Source organism: Myzus persicae, unplaced genomic scaffold (genome assembly GCF_001856785.1).
Source record: "Myzus persicae strain clone G006 unplaced genomic scaffold, MPER_G0061.0, whole genome shotgun sequence".
Classification (NCBI taxonomy): Eukaryota; Metazoa; Arthropoda; class Insecta; order Hemiptera; family Aphididae; genus Myzus; species Myzus persicae.
The window spans coordinates 431,431-449,133 of NW_019104366.1; the positions used below are offsets into that span (position 1 = coordinate 431,431).

Here is a 17,703-nt window from a genome sequence, read left to right on the forward strand (position 1 = left end):
GGTTAAACACATTTTTTGTCAAGAAACAAATTGCATAGAATACACAATAACCTTAATAATATTATTTCATATAATATAACTAGCTGTCATAAACTTTTAACTCAATTTAAATGTACCATAAAATGATGGGAATAGGTTTAAGGTACAAATAGCTGTATTACATCCTTCGCATACTTAATCATCAAAATTAATTTATAATTTCATGTATTACAATTTAAACAATTAAGTAGATTATACAGTTTTTAAGTACATGTAGGTAACTTCTCTATTTTGTAATCAAAACATAAAAAGTCACCTACTTACCTACCTAATATTTGACACATGAAACATGAATTTCAATTTTGTTTTATAACCGTGACAGTAATGATAATTAAATAAGAACACAATTTGTGGATATTTAACTGTATGAATTGTATATGAATGCCAACCATATTAATTTTACTTTATAACAACACTGCAAATTGATATAATTTAAATGATAATTCAGTTAAATCTCAAAATAAAATAAAAGTTTTTTAAGCATCAAAACTAATATCTGTGTTCTATAACAATTAAATAAACATTTAGCACGATGGTATGGAATAAGTATTATTATAAATAATATTTATTAATGATAGGTATTTCATACTTCATTGATTATTTGATAAGAAAATAAACAACAATTACTATAAAATATGATATATAATAAGTAATAACTAAAACCTCATAATTATTGACTGTTAAAAATATGCATTCTTATGTATTGTGAATATTAAATTATTTTTTTCAGCATTAATACCTTGTAATACAATTTTTTCATACAGTTTAAGCTCATTTTTTGGTTATATTTTAATTTTGAAATGGGTGAAAAGTGTTATAATTTACAATATTGCACATAAAATCTGCAAGTAGTTAAATAATTAATTTAAACGAATAAACTATTATAAAACTAAAAAATTAATGAAAACTACGAGGGATAAATTATTCAATGATTAAAATGTATGTAAATATTTTCTAGAATTAATAAATCTAACAAGACTGATGTTCAATTTATCATGATTCATGATACACATGACAAACAAACATAACAAATGTGGGAAAAGCTGCATACTCACAACAAGGGAACATTATATTTTTAGAGAAATAATTGTACGTCTTAATTATCCTATAATAACATTTCCGATTAAAATTGAACGATGTCAAATTACAACCTACAATACTAACTTTAATTGACATTGAATAAAAAAGTTTATTTTTAATAAGTCAGTTCTAAAAACAACTAATTATAAAAATAAACAGTATAGTTTAATCAGTTTGAACTAATTTCAAATAAAATAAATATTTTTATAAGTATAACATTATTCCATAGATTAATATGTTATTAAGAGTTTGACTTGTGATTAAACAAATACCAGATAATTCAATGCAACAAAAGTATCTAATTATTATAATATAAGAAGTAATGCCACAGATTTTTTCAAACATTTCAATTAGTATTGCAGTCTTTTTAAATAAAACCCATTTTGTTAACATAGGTACATTAATTAGATCACCAATGGTCTAAATCATAATGGTTTAATAGGTTTCATTGGGAAAATTAAATAAAACAATTCTAAAAAATGTCAAACACCATTAATCATGTTTTTTTTGTATTAGTAGTTAGTACTTAAATTTTAAAAACCAAGGAAGTCACTCAAAACATTTGGTTATATGGTAGAAGTCACTAGTGTACACACCCTAAAATATATATTATGCCATTAAATTAAATTAAGTTTTCATAACTAAATAGTTTTGTATCAAATAGAAATGTATATAATATAATACACATACACAAGGAACTTGCATATATGATTAGGGTTAAGACATGAATATTATTTCAGGACAATATGAGAAATATAAAATTAGCACTTTTAAATGATCAATTTTACATTTCCCAAAATAATTCGGCATTGTTTACAATGCCCAGATTGTCTACTTTACATGATAAATTTATAGAATAGAAACATATAAGAAAGCTCATAGTGACAAATAAAAATATGGGCCTTAAAATAAACTAAAATAAGATTGAGCAGACCATATAATGCACAAAATTTACAAGATTATCTGAAGTCATAAAGGTGAGAGTGATAGGTGGGGGGATGGTTACATATAGCACCCAGAGGGTGGATTGACAAGCCAAATAAAAAACAATCAGTGGGAAGACCACTACAACAGTGGATGGACCGAGTAAAAGATGATTTAAAGAAATTAAGAAATTACCATTAGAGTCATTAGAATCAAAAGGAGTTCAATGCTTTCTTTTTATTTATGACTGGTGGCTGGTGGAGTAATGTCAAAATATTATAGATTAGATAACTTATTTAAGTTAATAACATCCAAAGTATTAAATGGATGAATCTGTGATAGACAAATGTGTAGTTGAAATATAAAATAATCAGAAGGCTATTAGACTTTATTAAGAGGACACTACACAGACTTTAGTTACCTCCGTCTTACAAGTGAGTAACATAGCAAATTTATGCTAAGTAGATCATGCTTAGCTTGTTGTTTAACTTCAATAGCTTATAAATTAGGGTGAATCGACCTATTTGAAACTTATTGGTTAGAAAATTATCTGCGTTTGTAGGGGGGCTTTTTTATGATGATTCGGTTTTTAAGTGAGTTATAAGCATTTTTAACTTATGCTATAAAATACACACAAAAGTTGCTAAATTATTGAACTATTGTAAAAAGCTCTCATAAACACACGGATAATTTTCTTACCATTAAGTTTCATAATAGGTCGATTTACTCAAATTTTTAAACTAGCGATGCTAAATACAAGCTGCTGAGTGTGTTACGCACTTCTAAAATGGAGACAACAATCTCCAGTGTAGGGTCCTCTGAATTATTTTATTTACTTCTTTACTTTTAATTTATTTTAGATTATTTTTTCTGATTTTTTTTATTAAAATCTTGATTAAAGTGTATAACAAATTGAACAATAAATATTATTGACGGAAGACACGTAACATTCGCTTTATGTTAAATATTTGTAAATTTGCTAGGTAGGTATTACGTTTCAATAATAATTATAGTAAAATACTAATGTCCAATACATACACATTTTTGTCAGTATTCAGATTTTAATTTATTATAGAAGAGAAAAAAACTTAACATTTAAAATAGATTATGTTAGGCTAGATATCTAATAGAAATAGAAACAAAGGAACACATAATTTCTTAATTTTAAGGTTAGATTATGATATAATACCCATTTAAAATATGAATATTTTTATTTTGCTAAACATAAGTTATAGCTATCGACTTTAGCTATATGTACCTATAGTAAAAACTATAAGCCGTGATTATACAATATTATAAATACACTAAAAAAATAATAGTTAAATATTTTTTTACCATTGATAATTACAATAAAAAAAAAAAAACAAACTTTTAAAACAGATGGATGAATATTCCTATAATTCCGGATATAAATCTACGAAAAATAATTTCATCATGGCGTATTACTATTACACTAATATTTTCTTGTATAAAAAATATAATATAATTTAAAGTCAATCAAAAAATTATTTACTTCATAAGTTTTAAACTAAATATATGCATAATATACATTATTAATACTCTTATAAGAACAAGGTATTATCAACTATTGATACAATACTATTGAATACTTTAATTTATTAGTCACCTATGTGAAGTTATGGAAGATCTTCAATATTATAGTTTCAAAATACCATGATATATGGTATATTTATTTTTATTTATTCTTCAAAAACATAATGGTCACCGAACATGATCGTGTGGGGGCCCATACATATATAATATACTCGTGAGAGATTCTGAGAATAGCAATGAACTTATTTATTTTACTATGATGTGTGGATTTTTTTGTGACCTAAGTCACTTTTTCTAGTAGAAGAGTGTACCTATAAGTCGATCAATTTGTTTGGATTTAATACTATGAATGCCATAAATTATAAAATTATAAAGTTAAAGTTGATTATAATATTTTAATAGTTTAAAATATTTTTGTACTACTCCATTATAATGAGTAATGACCCACTCAACACTTACAGTAGAGCAAAGCGGCACCTACTTGCCCACTTTTTTTAATATACATATTACATATACATAAACTGAAAGAAAAAACTAGATTTTAAATAATGGAACAAGATAGTACACATATAGCTACAAGTTTAACACTGATCATATTAATTCCAAATTATTGTATTAAGTATTTATTAGGTATTGTACTTACAAAGACATTAAGTAATGCATGTCAAACATTGTTTTATTTAGATGAGTAGGTACCTACTCTATAGATTTATGCTTGAATATTGTTTTTGGGTTCTAACTCGTAAATATCTACCAATATCAGAGAATTCTACATATTTCATTATATTAGAATACTGTTGATATTCATTGACTATATCATTCAGTATTAAAGCGTTATAATCCAGCAAACTATCAACATACTCTATAAAATAAAAGTTATTCATTACATTTTTAATTTATAAAATATTGATCATTTGGTATATCAAAAACACACATTATTAAATTATTGGATTGGCAGATAGGAGAGTACAACAAAAATATTATGTTAAAATGCAGATACTAAACTATTTATTTAAGAGTATAATATTCAAAATACTGACATATTTGTTAAATGTAAAATCTAGATACAGCATATTTTATTTCAGTTCCAACATGATTATGCTCAAACATTTAATTTATAATCTTTGACAGTGTCAAATTGAAGCTAAACATAAGTGCGTTGACATAGCGTAAATTGCTAATGATTCAACATGAACTCAAAATCCCGACCAAGTAAATACACGAAGCGAAATTCACTGTGAAATTGCGTAAATTATAATGAAAATCGAAACTATATTATATAGGTACCAACCTGTGCAATCGTGCTCTTACTCTTGACTCGTGTAAACTTAGGACGGTTTACAATAATTGCGGGTTCTGCTAAAACGGAAAATCAACGTTTTACATGTCGTTTACTGCGATGATAACAAACTACATTTGATGAACGGACGATGATGATGTGAGAATAAGCGCCTTCTTAACCGAACGTACGGAATGAAATCAACGATTTAATCATAATTAAAAAAAAGTTTTAAAAACCATAATATGAACTAGACAACATTCCTACGGGAGATGTGAATGGTCAAACATTTAAACAACAAAAATAATATCGATATAATATAATAATGTGTTTAAAAAACAGTAATAATAATACTACAAAAGTCGAATAATAATATTCTCTACACACGAAAAGTTCATAACCTCTAATCAATCAGTGGCGGCGGCGGCGGCTCTCCGCTACAACGCAGCAATTGTGAATTGTGATACCTAATGAGTATGATAACACGCGAGGAGCGTCAGCTGCCCGCCGAACGGTGGTGGTTGGCCGGGTCCAACGGTCGCTTGTCGGCGGCGGCGGCGGCTGGAATTCGTCGTCACCGGACGATCCTGAACTCGGCTATGGCGAAGATGGCTGGTGGAATGCGCGCGCAACCGCTGTGCAAGGACATCGACACGATAAATGGCCCACAAAAACGGGCAAAATTACGTGGAATCATGACGTCTTTCGACAACTGCGACTCCGAGTTGCGACGATTACGTTTTATTATTATTAACGCCGAGAGTCGTATTACTGCTTCAAGTGTGTAATGTGCCATGATAATAGAGCAAACTACGCCGCAAAATCGAATTGGACGAATTTTTATAGTGCTAAATGTAATAATTGTTTTTATTATAATTGCATTAAGCTCGATGTTCTATGCAGCGCATTTCATAAAGATTATAGTCTATAGAAGGCAGGAGCTGATGCCTAATGGCCAATACCCACATGGGTGTATAATATTTTAATTTTAATTATTTCTTATTTCATTCTCTACATAGTCACAATCACTAAGTATTTTTAATTTTTCGAGGGGGAAAGTGGCTCGAGTTCTAATCAATATTATAAGTAATGCAAAGATTTTTTTTAATGTATCGCTCCTCTCGGGTGGTTACGTTACAGACATCACTAGATTTTATTTGTAGATAGGCTCTTGTTGGTACATACTACAGGGACATGCCCACGAATTAAGATATATACTAAGCCATTAACTATTATGGTATATCTTAATTCGTGGACATGCCTAAAAAAATGTTTTAGCTAAAAATCAAATAATTACCTATTATATTTTATACGTAATACTTTATTTGACAACTAATAAATATAATATATTTTATGAAAAAAATAATAACCTTACAAAATAATAGTAATGTTAGAAATAAGCAATGAATTTAAATTTTAATAAATATACTGACACTTTTATTTTTGAAAAAGAATAAGTAATTTTATTGTAAATAATTTTAATATGGTATTGACACTTTAAATTTATAACAAATAGGTATAGTGACTGAAATAGGTCGGCGATTCTAATAATAAACCCACCTAGTTTTATTTTATTTTTAAGTTTCTGAGAAACAAATGTTTAATTTTTTTGTATTATCTATTAGTATTATTTAGGTAGGTATCTATCCATTGAAATTGGTACTTGGCCATAACTATCTAAATTAGTAAAAATTAGTATGCCAACCGACGTCTACATCTAATGATAAACATAATAATACGTCGGTAATACATCGTAGTAGGTAGATAAAATTTATTCATAGCATAAGATTTATACTCACCCATACCTACATATTATATTTTCAAATATTATATTTGATTGTTTTTCTTACTGAATACTAATGCAAAATAATTTGTCCAAGCATAGGTATCTACTCAAATAGTAATATGTATTTTATTTTCATTTCATGTAACCATAGATAATAAAGATATGGATAGGCCACGCCTATGTTAAATACATTTGAGGCCGCGTTCCCGGAGGAGAAGGCAATTGAGGCTCCTTTATATTGATAGTCGATACTCAATATAGGTATACTTTATTTGGCCTCAATTGTTCCCCTCGAAGACCGCTGATAAGACCAATATGTCCTATCCATATCTTTATTATCTATGCATGTAACACATATAATGTATACCTACACTCATGTCTCATGGAGTTGTAAAAATGTAAAGCCTTCTTCGCATCCCTATTCCATAATAGGTAAGCTTTCAATTAATGTCGGGGGGTTTAACCTTTCGCACCGCTAGTTTACGCCACTATGTCATCCACTGTATAAAAATATAAGGATAGCAAGTTATTTATTAATTTTTACTGACTTATTTATATAGGTAGTACGAATGTGAAATTTCAATAGGTTATGATTAATTATTTTATCTAATGTTATTAATTAGAAATGTTGATTTTTAAAATTTGTATTTTATTATAGATCTGATAAGATTATAAGGTCAAAACAGCAATACAATTGACCGCTAGCTAGAACATGATCTTGGTGTGTATTCACTGGGATAATGTTATATTAGAATTAGATCTACAACAACAATTCTTTCTTTAAATTAATAATAATAATAATATTATTAATACAACATATATTGATATTCTACAATTGTATGCTAACTTAGTTTAGCTACCTTCCACTATACCTATATTAATATTAGGTCTTTGGACTAGGGTTTTAAATGTAAATACATGAGATGTAAATTATTGCAATTACCTACTACATTTAATTCAAATAGTGTGTACAGAGTATGATAAATAACAATAAACGTAGTGGTGAAAATAGTTTCAAGTCCTTAAGTATTATATTCTTAAATTATACTACAAAATAACTAAAAACTATAGGTAATCGTTGATGGTCTATAAAATTTGTATACATGTATACAAGTTGCAGTAAGACAAATTTACGAGGAACCGCTTGTATTACGTTTTTCTAGACTTACCTATATAAATTGAACATTTTTTTTTGAAATCAAAAGTTCAATTTTTTACTATAATAATGTCAAAATACAAGTACATTTTTTATACAAACACAAAGAACCGCAGAAGTATCGTCCCCGTCAATTAGATAAGACGTTTGGTTGCTAGGCATTTTAAATCACTAAAATTAAATTACTATTTTTAATTTCATTTAAAATTTCAATTCTGTATATAAAACGTAAAATGTCAGTATTTATAATTCATAGTAAGTAATACAATATAATTATTACCTATACAATATAATTTTCAACAGACAAATTTAATTTTTAAATAATATAAGTAAGCTAGGTAAGCCCTGTTAAATAACGTCTTATAACTCCTGAGGACCATAATATGTCCTATCTTAATAATTGACAGGTATGAAATTTCCGTGGACTGGTTTTTTTACGGGGACATAAGACGGAACATCCGTTTACCAAATACAATATAGGTACAACATTGGAAAACTTATACATCCGCTTTCGTCGAGCTTGGAATCTCAAATCTATACACTAGTGGCGTCATTTGAGAGGGGCAAGGTGGGCATTTTCCCGTCTGATTTTAAAAGCAGTCCGATGGGCAGGTGACGGGCTGTTGGCGTTTAATTATTATTATAGTTTATTAGAACAAAAACATCCTTATTTTTATAATATTTTCAGAAAATATTTAACCGTGTCACAATGATACATTTTTAATTAAAAATTGATAGTTTGTATATATTTATATTTAGACACACGCAAGGACGAGCATGTATGTATGTAAGTTTCTGTGCGTGTGTGTGTTTTGTGAAGGAAAATAACATAATAGTGTCGCATGCACAACAATAATAATAATTAATGTCATAATCCCGTATAGTTTTATTTCTAAAATATAAAATTAGTACAAATTCTAAAAACACCTAACCTCAGACTTCAGTTAACTTGAGATAGTCGTGTATTGAAAAATCGTAAACTATTCTATATTTTGTAAATTTAGTTGAGTATCTTATTTTAAATATATTTAAATTAAATTTATCTTGACTTATCTTTAAACTTATTTTCACATTAATATTTTAATATGGACAAAGTGTATTTTTATAAAAAAGAAATGGGTGGTGCTTGAGTGCTTCTAAAAACGACGAGCTAAAAAAAATATAATTACTGCAAATCGCTCATGGATCGAAAACAATTTTTGATGTATTCAATAAACAAATGAAACTTGAATCAGTAAGTTAGCAATAAAAATTTAAAAAAATAAAATAAATTAAAATAATATACATTTGTAAATTTATCGTACAGTCAAAATAGTTTACAGAGCTTTAATTGGTATACGCACCTAGGTATACAATTATTTTTATAAAATATCTGCTTACTTATATTTGCAAATGATGTTGTTACCTAGTGAAAAAAGGTTGTAACAATGAGAGAAAAAAATATTTAAATTATAAAATAAGTAAAGTGGTAATGGTGATTTCATAAGATGTAAGAACCAAGATATTTTCTTGAGAGCGAAACAAAAGTTTTTTTGTTACTCATTTGGGCTGGTCAAAACCGTTGCCCTCCTCTATTAATAACTGAAATGACGCCACAGCTATCTATTATTGTGTACATAACAATATTTGTAGTGTTAAAAATTTCAAGAGAGTACGTTGTTACTTGTTAATAGGTTGTGAGTTTGTGACCGACAATTTACTCAATAAATGCTCGCCACTCGGTTGACCGCCTCGTATATACGTCTATACGAGTACATTTTATAAATACGAATAAACACGATCTGCATGTTTATTAACTTTGTAGAGCAAGTTTATAATTATTTTAACATAATTCGGTACGTGTTATAGCACGTAACAAGTAGCCAGCAGGTTATGTATATATATATCTAGTTAGTAGTTGTCACAAATCACAATACTCACATTAATATAAATTAATATATGGTAATGATAATAAACTCTGTTACAACTGGTAGGTTCTCAAAATATAGTTTACATAATGAATATTTATGATGGAAATATCATACCTATATTAATTAATGGTCATTGCAGCCGGATAGAGTCAAATAGTAAAATAATAAATATCTAAATGTAATTAATTTAATTTACTCGGACCTAAATCACATGAAACTAAAATAAATTTGTAGTCGTGGTACAAGATATAAAATCAAAGGCATAGTGCTAGTGAGGTACTTTGAGCGCTATCTGTCTCAATACCCAAAACAAATGTTGTAGAATTTTGTATTGTTTCTAACAACGAACTAAGCCAGACGCTCAATATTTAGTTTTATTCTGTGGTTCAAGTGTTCTACCTTCACATTCGCCACCAGCTGTTTGGGCATGCGCAGTACGCCCGCTTATCATTATCACTGTTATTGTTAACAACACCAAGACAACGGGTATACGATTGTACGACAAGTGTAACGTTTTTTTTAAAAAATAAAATATTTGTAGGTTTTGTAAATTTGTATGTGTTGTTTTCATAATTACTCTACCGAAACGTCCGGAGCATGTTTTTTAAATTCATTTGATTTGTGATAAGATTAATTGACGTTTACGGTGCTATTCTGTAGTAAGGATAATATTATACATTGTGTAGGCTTGCAGCTTAAATGATATCAAATAATTGAAATAGGTACCTTGATTCATAGCTACGTTTTAAAATGTCGAATTATTCAAATATTCCAAACTTGCCAACATATTCTCAATTCCGAGCAACGGAAACTGTAAGTTTAACTTGTCTACCGTGTTTATTGTAACCTAATGACTTAATTATTTTGTTAAGTGGCAAGCATTAGTTGACCATTTCAGAAGTGGTATGCCATTAAAATCACATCGGTACCAACTTTGGTTTAGAGACAACTGTTTCACGGGATTTGAAGCAGTTGATTGGATGTTTAATGAAGCGTCTTCTGGAAAATTACAATATTTGTTCAATAAAGGAGTTACACGTCAACAAATAGTAGCCTTAATGAATAAATTTTATGAAGCTGACATTTTTAAAGCTGTCAGTACAACCTCAACAAAATTTAAGGATAAGTCAGAATTATATGAGTAAGTGTTTTAGTTTTTAAACTGTTCTTCAAGCTAAGCAAAAATCAAGTTTATAAAGATTGGCTTTTTTATTTTTTGATAATACACTAAAATTACTATTACATACTTCAATAACTTGAATCTACGGGGAGATAAATGTAAATCAAGTTATTGATTTTTTGAGTTGTATACTTGTTTAACTTAAGTATAACTTAATATATAACCCAGGACAAGAAAATAATTTGTGATAAGTGACAACTGTTATTACTTACGATGTTCTTAAATTTTTGAATTTTTCTATCGTTCATATTTTTCTTAGACATTTTCATTAGGCATACGTTATAAGTTACCCATTTTTTTTTTTTTAAATTACATTTTAATGTAAAATAGTTTAAAGTTAGCTTTATTATACATTTTAAATAACATGAACTGTACTCAGTGGCGCTGAACACGGTATAAAGGTATGACGCCAGTCACACCTTTTTAAGGGGTGGGTCGTGGGTGGGTAGGTGGTACCATACTACTGTTAGGTGTCACCTATGCAATACAAAAATAGTAATACTTAATAGTTTATTAACATTGTGTCATTGCATATATTAAAATGGTATAGCACTATAGCTAATAAATTAATTAACAGTAGTATAGCCACAAATTAAGATATCTTGTAAACAGTTAGTATAATATGTCTGTATTCTATTAGTAATACAATAAGCAAATAAGCTATAATATAAATAAATAAATAAATGGTCATGCAACTATGCAAGACGGTCTCGGTGACGTGTTGTGCATTAGCAATTTTATTTTTCTATTATAATATACAATATTAAATTATAATATATTATAATATATAACTATTAATTATATAAGTGAAATATAACCTAATTACAATTTAAAATTAATTTAAATTCAACAGTTATGACTTTATAAGCAATTTGAGTTTTGAAGTTGGGAGGTTGCAATTTTTAACCTGTAAGGCCTATACTACATTTTAGATTGACGTGCTCTGAATTTTTTGGGGCTAACAATTTTTTTTTTCGGGGGGGGGGGGGGGTCTTGAACACTCGCCTAAATATACCTATAGGTGGGTGGGTGTTATGATGAAATGTTGTCACACCTTTATTTTGGGGATCCGGCGCCACTGACTGTACTAATTCTAAAAACTTAAATCAAATTATATATTTATTTTGTGGTTTCTATTAACCATAACCTAATAACATTACATTTTACCATTTCAGATTTGCATTACCAAAGAATATGAATAAAACAATCAGTAAAGGATCTGTATTGTCATCATTAAATGTATTCCTTATGAATAAACCTCAATCGTTGTCTCCTCAACCCAAAAGAAGTGAAAAAGTTATTAGTAGTCATAGAATGAAGTCTTATTCGATGGAAAATGTTGCAATGAACACATATTTAAATGAAAATCATAAAATTGCTAATTTCATTATACAAAAGTAAATATTTATCAATTATTCTTACAATGCATTTAGGTTAATGTAGGGTCGGAGTATAGGTATACAGTTCTTAATTTTTTAATCAATCATACTATACATTTTTTTTTATATATAAATGTATTAAAAATTGGTTACTGTATTGATGGTTGATACTTTAAATTACAAATTCATCAAAACAACTATGCCTATAGTTGAAATGTTAACTTTTTATTTAAACAAAATCTGGTTTCTACTCTAAAATCAAGTTTAACTATTTAATTGTTTATATAAATAAAATATCTATATATTATATAATATTATACATATAATATAAGTAAATGGCTATATATAAAAATACAATTATTGTATGAGATACTAAATATAATGAAAAGTGTATTGCAGAGGTCAGCAATGCCATGACTATGACATGATACGAATAAACCGCTAAAATTGTATTGCTTTAATGCTGATTTTTTCTTTTCATCATTTGTCTTAAGGTGTTCTAGACCTTAAAATTAATTTTTCAAATTATCCAGACCCTCTTAGTATTTGATTGCTGACCCCTGGTCTACTGAATACCTAAATACTTAAGGTTTTAAGAAAGAATAATTAGAATTCTACATAAATTTATTTTATAACTAAAAAATAACTATAGAGAATATGTTTTTGTTGATTTATAGTTTGCGGAATATTCTGAAAAGTTTTAATATGGATGATTTTCTAAATACTGAAAATTTAAATAAACAGTGGATAATCATGAATATTTATAATCAAGATTATAATGTTGATGGTTTATTTCCTCATTGGGTGAAGTCTGCAATGGATAGTTTAACATCTGGTAACAATAATATTATATTATATAATAATTATACGTACATTTTAGTTTTTGTTTTAATTCGATCAAAACTTTTGCAAATTTAAATTTGCAATATGAATTAAAATTATAATTCACATACTATAGTTATTATGTACCTAATATACCAACAAATCTGGAACCAATAAAAAATTTTTGATGAATGTTTTCCATACAAGATAATATTATGTACCAATGTGTATCACTTTACAAAGGCTAAATTAATAATGTGCTATTAACTTTTTATGACCATCTGTTCTATTTCCTTATATATTCTAGTCGGCACTATAATCTACAATAAGTAACTATTTGGTGTTTATTTTATACCTGATTTCAAAATTGTACCTTTATATTTATAGTCAAATACTTACAATCCTAAAATTAAAAGCTATTAAGCTATTAAAATTGGATGCTATATTATTATTTATTAGTAAGTAAGTTAAAGTAATTTTAATTGAAAATTAATTGTTTATAATTCTGAGTAAAACTGCAATATTATAAATGTACAGAAACTATTTAAAGTGTTTTTAGACTTCTAGAACGCTTGGTATTACTCAACTATATATTGTATTTATTGCATACATTTTAAAAAACAAGTATTCTAAACATTTTAGTAACAAAAAAGTATATTTTGAATTTGTGGTACAAACTTAAAATATAATCTGTATCAAAAGTAGAATTAAATCATAATTATTTGGTAATTTTTTACTTATTTGTTATTTTTATTGTTTAGATATGGAAATGAATGAATGTACTTATCCTGGATTTAAAGCCGATGTTTATTCTGTAATCAAGGATTATTTTTTAAACTCAGAGGAACCACTGATTCCAATATCTTTTTATGAAATATTTATTTCTATTTTGGTTGTAGTTGAAAGATATGATCATATGTGTAATAAAAATGTTAAACAGACAGAAAATAATAATTCAACCCAATTATCATCAAACATGTGCTGGGAAACTGAATTTTCTACGGATCACTCAAAAACGTGCATTGTTAATAAGTGTTTTGATATTTCCGGACAACAAGTATCATCACTTTCCAGATCTTCTGTCAGTAGTTGTAGCAGTTCATCATTTTTTGAATCTTGTGAAATAGAACAAAGTAAAATGGAACATAAACCATTAAATATTTCACATAAATATTCAAAGCCGAAATTAACTCGAACAATCAGTTCACCAGAAATATCTGTAAAATCACAATCATATTATCATAAAAATATGGAAAAAATAAGGAAAAGGAAAATTGGTCGCACCATATCTAATAATTCAATTAATCCAAAAAATTTAAATGAACATAATGAGAGCTTCTATTCAGACGAGTATGGTTTTAAAAATAAATCATTAGAAAATGATAAATTTGTTTGTCCATCTACTTCTGGATATGTTAATTTTGGACTTTTTCAATCTGAAAACATTAACAACGATGATGCCGATGGATTTGATTTAGATATGGCAATTTCTACTCTACATAAACTAATCGATATAACACAAATGGACCATACTCAAATCCTTAAACACCAATCATTTAATGGTATGATTAAAATATTGAAATTGCATATTAATATAAAAGTCCTGAAGTATTATGCTTGAGATTAATATTATATGTAAATTCACTTGCTTAGAAGTTATAACTTGTAAAACATAATGAACTTGAAAAAGTTTCATTCAATTTTTAGTTAATTATATATCTTTTTATAACATACAAAATTTGATTTACCTTGAAAGATGTTATAAATAAACCATAATTTATTATTTTTAGGTTTAAATGAAAAATCGTTACATTTGGGTATTCTTTTATATCAATTATTAAGTCTATGTCTTCCACCATTGAATAGAGCAAAGTTACAAGTATTTTTAAAGTTTGTTTCTCATCTATCTTCGACTTACACTAAGGTATTGTATCTTACTAATGTTTATTTATCTATATTATACACCAAAATTGATTATGAAATTTTAGTATACTATTCACAATGCTCATATCATATATATTTAAATATTTTCACTATATTTAAATTAGGTTTCATATGGCTATGAATGTATATTCAGAGGCACAATTATTAAAGCTTGCCATTTTGATTTGAGAATACTAATTTCAGATATTCTGGAAATAATAATTTTAACCTTGCATGGGATTTTGATATTTAAAAATCTGATTTAGAATTAGTTTTTAATGGATAATATTAAAAGTTTTAATGTTGTTTGTTACAATTACAAATATTATGTATTATTATTATAAATACTAATTTGCAAATGACTAGGACATAAGTGTTTTTATTGAATTTATGTAATGTTTGATTTAATGCTGATATATCATAAATCTCTTAATAATATAATTTAGACATTTAACAACATTTGATCACTTTTATTAATCCGAAAACTTATAATAAACTAAATGAATCGTTATCCTATAAATTGCAATAGTCACATTTAAAATTTCAAAATTGTATTAGTTAAAATAAATATGGGATTCATTTGTTTTTTTTAATGTTTTATTTTTACAAATTATAAATCCATTATTTGGAAAATACGCAAATAATAATATACAATATTTTGATGTTCACAACATTATTTTTATTTGTGATTTTTTCAGATTACAGATAAATTATGTTGTGCAGTGTTGAGACAAAATGTTAATCAATTTGAATATGATTGTTTAGCTACTGATGTTGTTAAATTTTTGATACACAGTCAAAAATTAATATTTTTACCTATTAAAACTGATTCAATTTTATCAGAAAAGTTCAATTCTTTTAGTAATGATGAGCAACTGTTTAAGGTTAGTATTTGTTAAAAATATACAATATATTTCACTAGAAACGTGATTCAATATTTGATTCTAAAATTGTTCATCAAGGTTTCCAAAACCAGCTCTAAAATGTGTGGAAAGTTGATTAGTATATGTTTTTAACATTTAAGTTTTTTTTTTTTAATTATCTTAGTGGTACATTATGCGTACCACCACTGTTGGTTTAGTTTTCCATATTTGAGAACCACTGAATCTGAGAAAAATGCACCAGCTGCATTATTTTTGAGTCTTATCTTTTTGCAAGAGTGTGTTTCTAAGTGAAGCATCATAAAATTTGACTTTTACAATATTAAATATGCATAATAATGATGCATCCTTTAGGAACAAGTTGATGCTTAAAAAAAATATATGTTTTATCAACTTTTCTAACAAAAAAAAACATCATTTTATAAATTTTCTATGTACACATTTCACTAAATTAAGCTTTGTCGCCACAATAATAATAATAACACAATATATTATAAATTTAAAATATATGATATTCTATATTTTAGGGTAGTATGCACTATTGCCTTAGAATATCAGATAAAGAATTTGAAAAACAAAGAAGTACTGAATCTAAAGAAGCCCTTATTGAATTGTTGGATCAAATCATAAGTAGTACATCAATGTCTAATAAAGAAAAGAGTAAACGTATAAAATTAGTAAGTTATGATATTAATCTTAAACAATTTGAAGTTTGAACTATAATGTAACTCGAAGAAAATCATATTTTTTTTATAAATATTGTCCTATAATTATCATTTGAAATAGACTATTATATTTTAATGTTAATCAAAAATACTTATTTATTGTTATTACCTTTTTAGTTCCAAAAGATGTACCCTGATGTTTATGAAAGAAGATCTACACTCCTAGAACAACATAAAAAACGGAATCCTGTATTAAATTAACTTAAAACTAAAAATCTATGAATTCAAATAGTTAATTGAGAAATTAAAATATATTACCTTATATTATTACTATTATTTTTAATGTTTAAAAATTATTTTTTATTATGTGAATAGTTTTTTAAGTATAGATCTTACTTATATTCAAAAAGAAATTATAACATTATTTTAATTGAGCTGGTTCTTATGTAGGATCTACTTTTTGTACTTTTTTCTATGTTTTATATTAAAGCGGTGCTCATGTGTTTGCAGAATATTTGAAGTTTTTAACCATACACCAGTTAGTTATTGTAATGTACAGTGGTGGCACCAAATCTTTTGTAGGAGTGAAACATGCCATTGATTTATACAGATAAGGGTCAGTGGTGTAACAAGAACCAAATGTTGTTCAATCAAGTGGTTAAATTTACAGGTTAACAAAAAAAATCTCAAGGAGAGTAATACCGGTCAATTTTATACCCCAATTACTTACCCCTTCTCAATTAAGTCAGTGACCTATTATTTTTGAAAATAATATGCATTTTAAAATTAACAATATCTTTTCCAACTTTAGATATAATAAACTAATCAAATAAAAAAAGTGGGCAAGTGAGTATCAATCTGCTGTACATTAAAGTGTCTTGTAGGTCTCTGTAATGAACATAAATTTGAATTTAAATATATATAAACTTATGAATTACTAAGTTTATTTTATGATATAACTATTAAAAGTAATTCATTTTAAAATTATAAATTAGTGTAGGGCTCAAATTTCAAAGCCCAAAAAATAATTTTAAAAGCATACCGCATTACATCTTTTTGAAATAAGCAATAAATTTAAATTATTAAATAAAAAAAAGAATGAACCCCCATATATTTAGTCAGATT

General features: G+C 26.7%; 2 protein-coding genes across 2 annotated transcripts in view; one reads left to right on the top strand and one right to left on the bottom strand.

Moving 5' to 3' along the window:
• Nucleotides 1-5,306, bottom strand: part of LOC111041523 (acetyl-CoA carboxylase) — a 43,949-nt gene extending 38,643 nt beyond the window's left edge. Inside the window, exon 1 of the mRNA XM_022325803.1 lies at nucleotides 4,889-5,306. The gene's annotated coding sequence lies outside the window, so the exon portion shown is untranslated. The remainder of the gene's footprint in view (nucleotides 1-4,888) is intronic.
• A 4,631-nt stretch (nucleotides 5,307-9,937) lies between these two features.
• Nucleotides 9,938-17,090, top strand: LOC111041549 (DEP domain-containing protein 1A-like). The gene is made up of 9 exons (XM_022325847.1): nucleotides 9,938-10,541; nucleotides 10,601-10,869; nucleotides 12,084-12,305; nucleotides 12,965-13,122; nucleotides 13,871-14,671; nucleotides 14,900-15,033; nucleotides 15,731-15,916; nucleotides 16,441-16,590; nucleotides 16,756-17,090. The coding sequence occupies exons 1-9, from the start codon at nucleotides 10,479-10,481 to the stop codon at nucleotides 16,837-16,839; spliced, it is 2,067 nt and encodes a 688-aa protein (XP_022181539.1). The 5' UTR covers nucleotides 9,938-10,478; the 3' UTR covers nucleotides 16,840-17,090.
• Nucleotides 17,091-17,703: the final 613 nt, after the last annotated feature.

Bases quoted from the DNA above. Each gene is read 5' to 3' on its own strand.
- LOC111041549 (XM_022325847.1), top strand. From the start codon at position 10,479: ATGTCGAATTATTCAAATATTCCAAACTTGCCAACATATTCTCAATTC. The intron at 10,870-12,083 runs GTAAGTGTTTTA...TTACCATTTCAG, and splicing joins GATAAGTCAGAATTATATGA to ATTTGCATTACCAAAGAATA. The intron at 15,034-15,730 runs GTATTGTATCTT...TGATTTTTTCAG, and splicing joins TATCTTCGACTTACACTAAG to ATTACAGATAAATTATGTTG.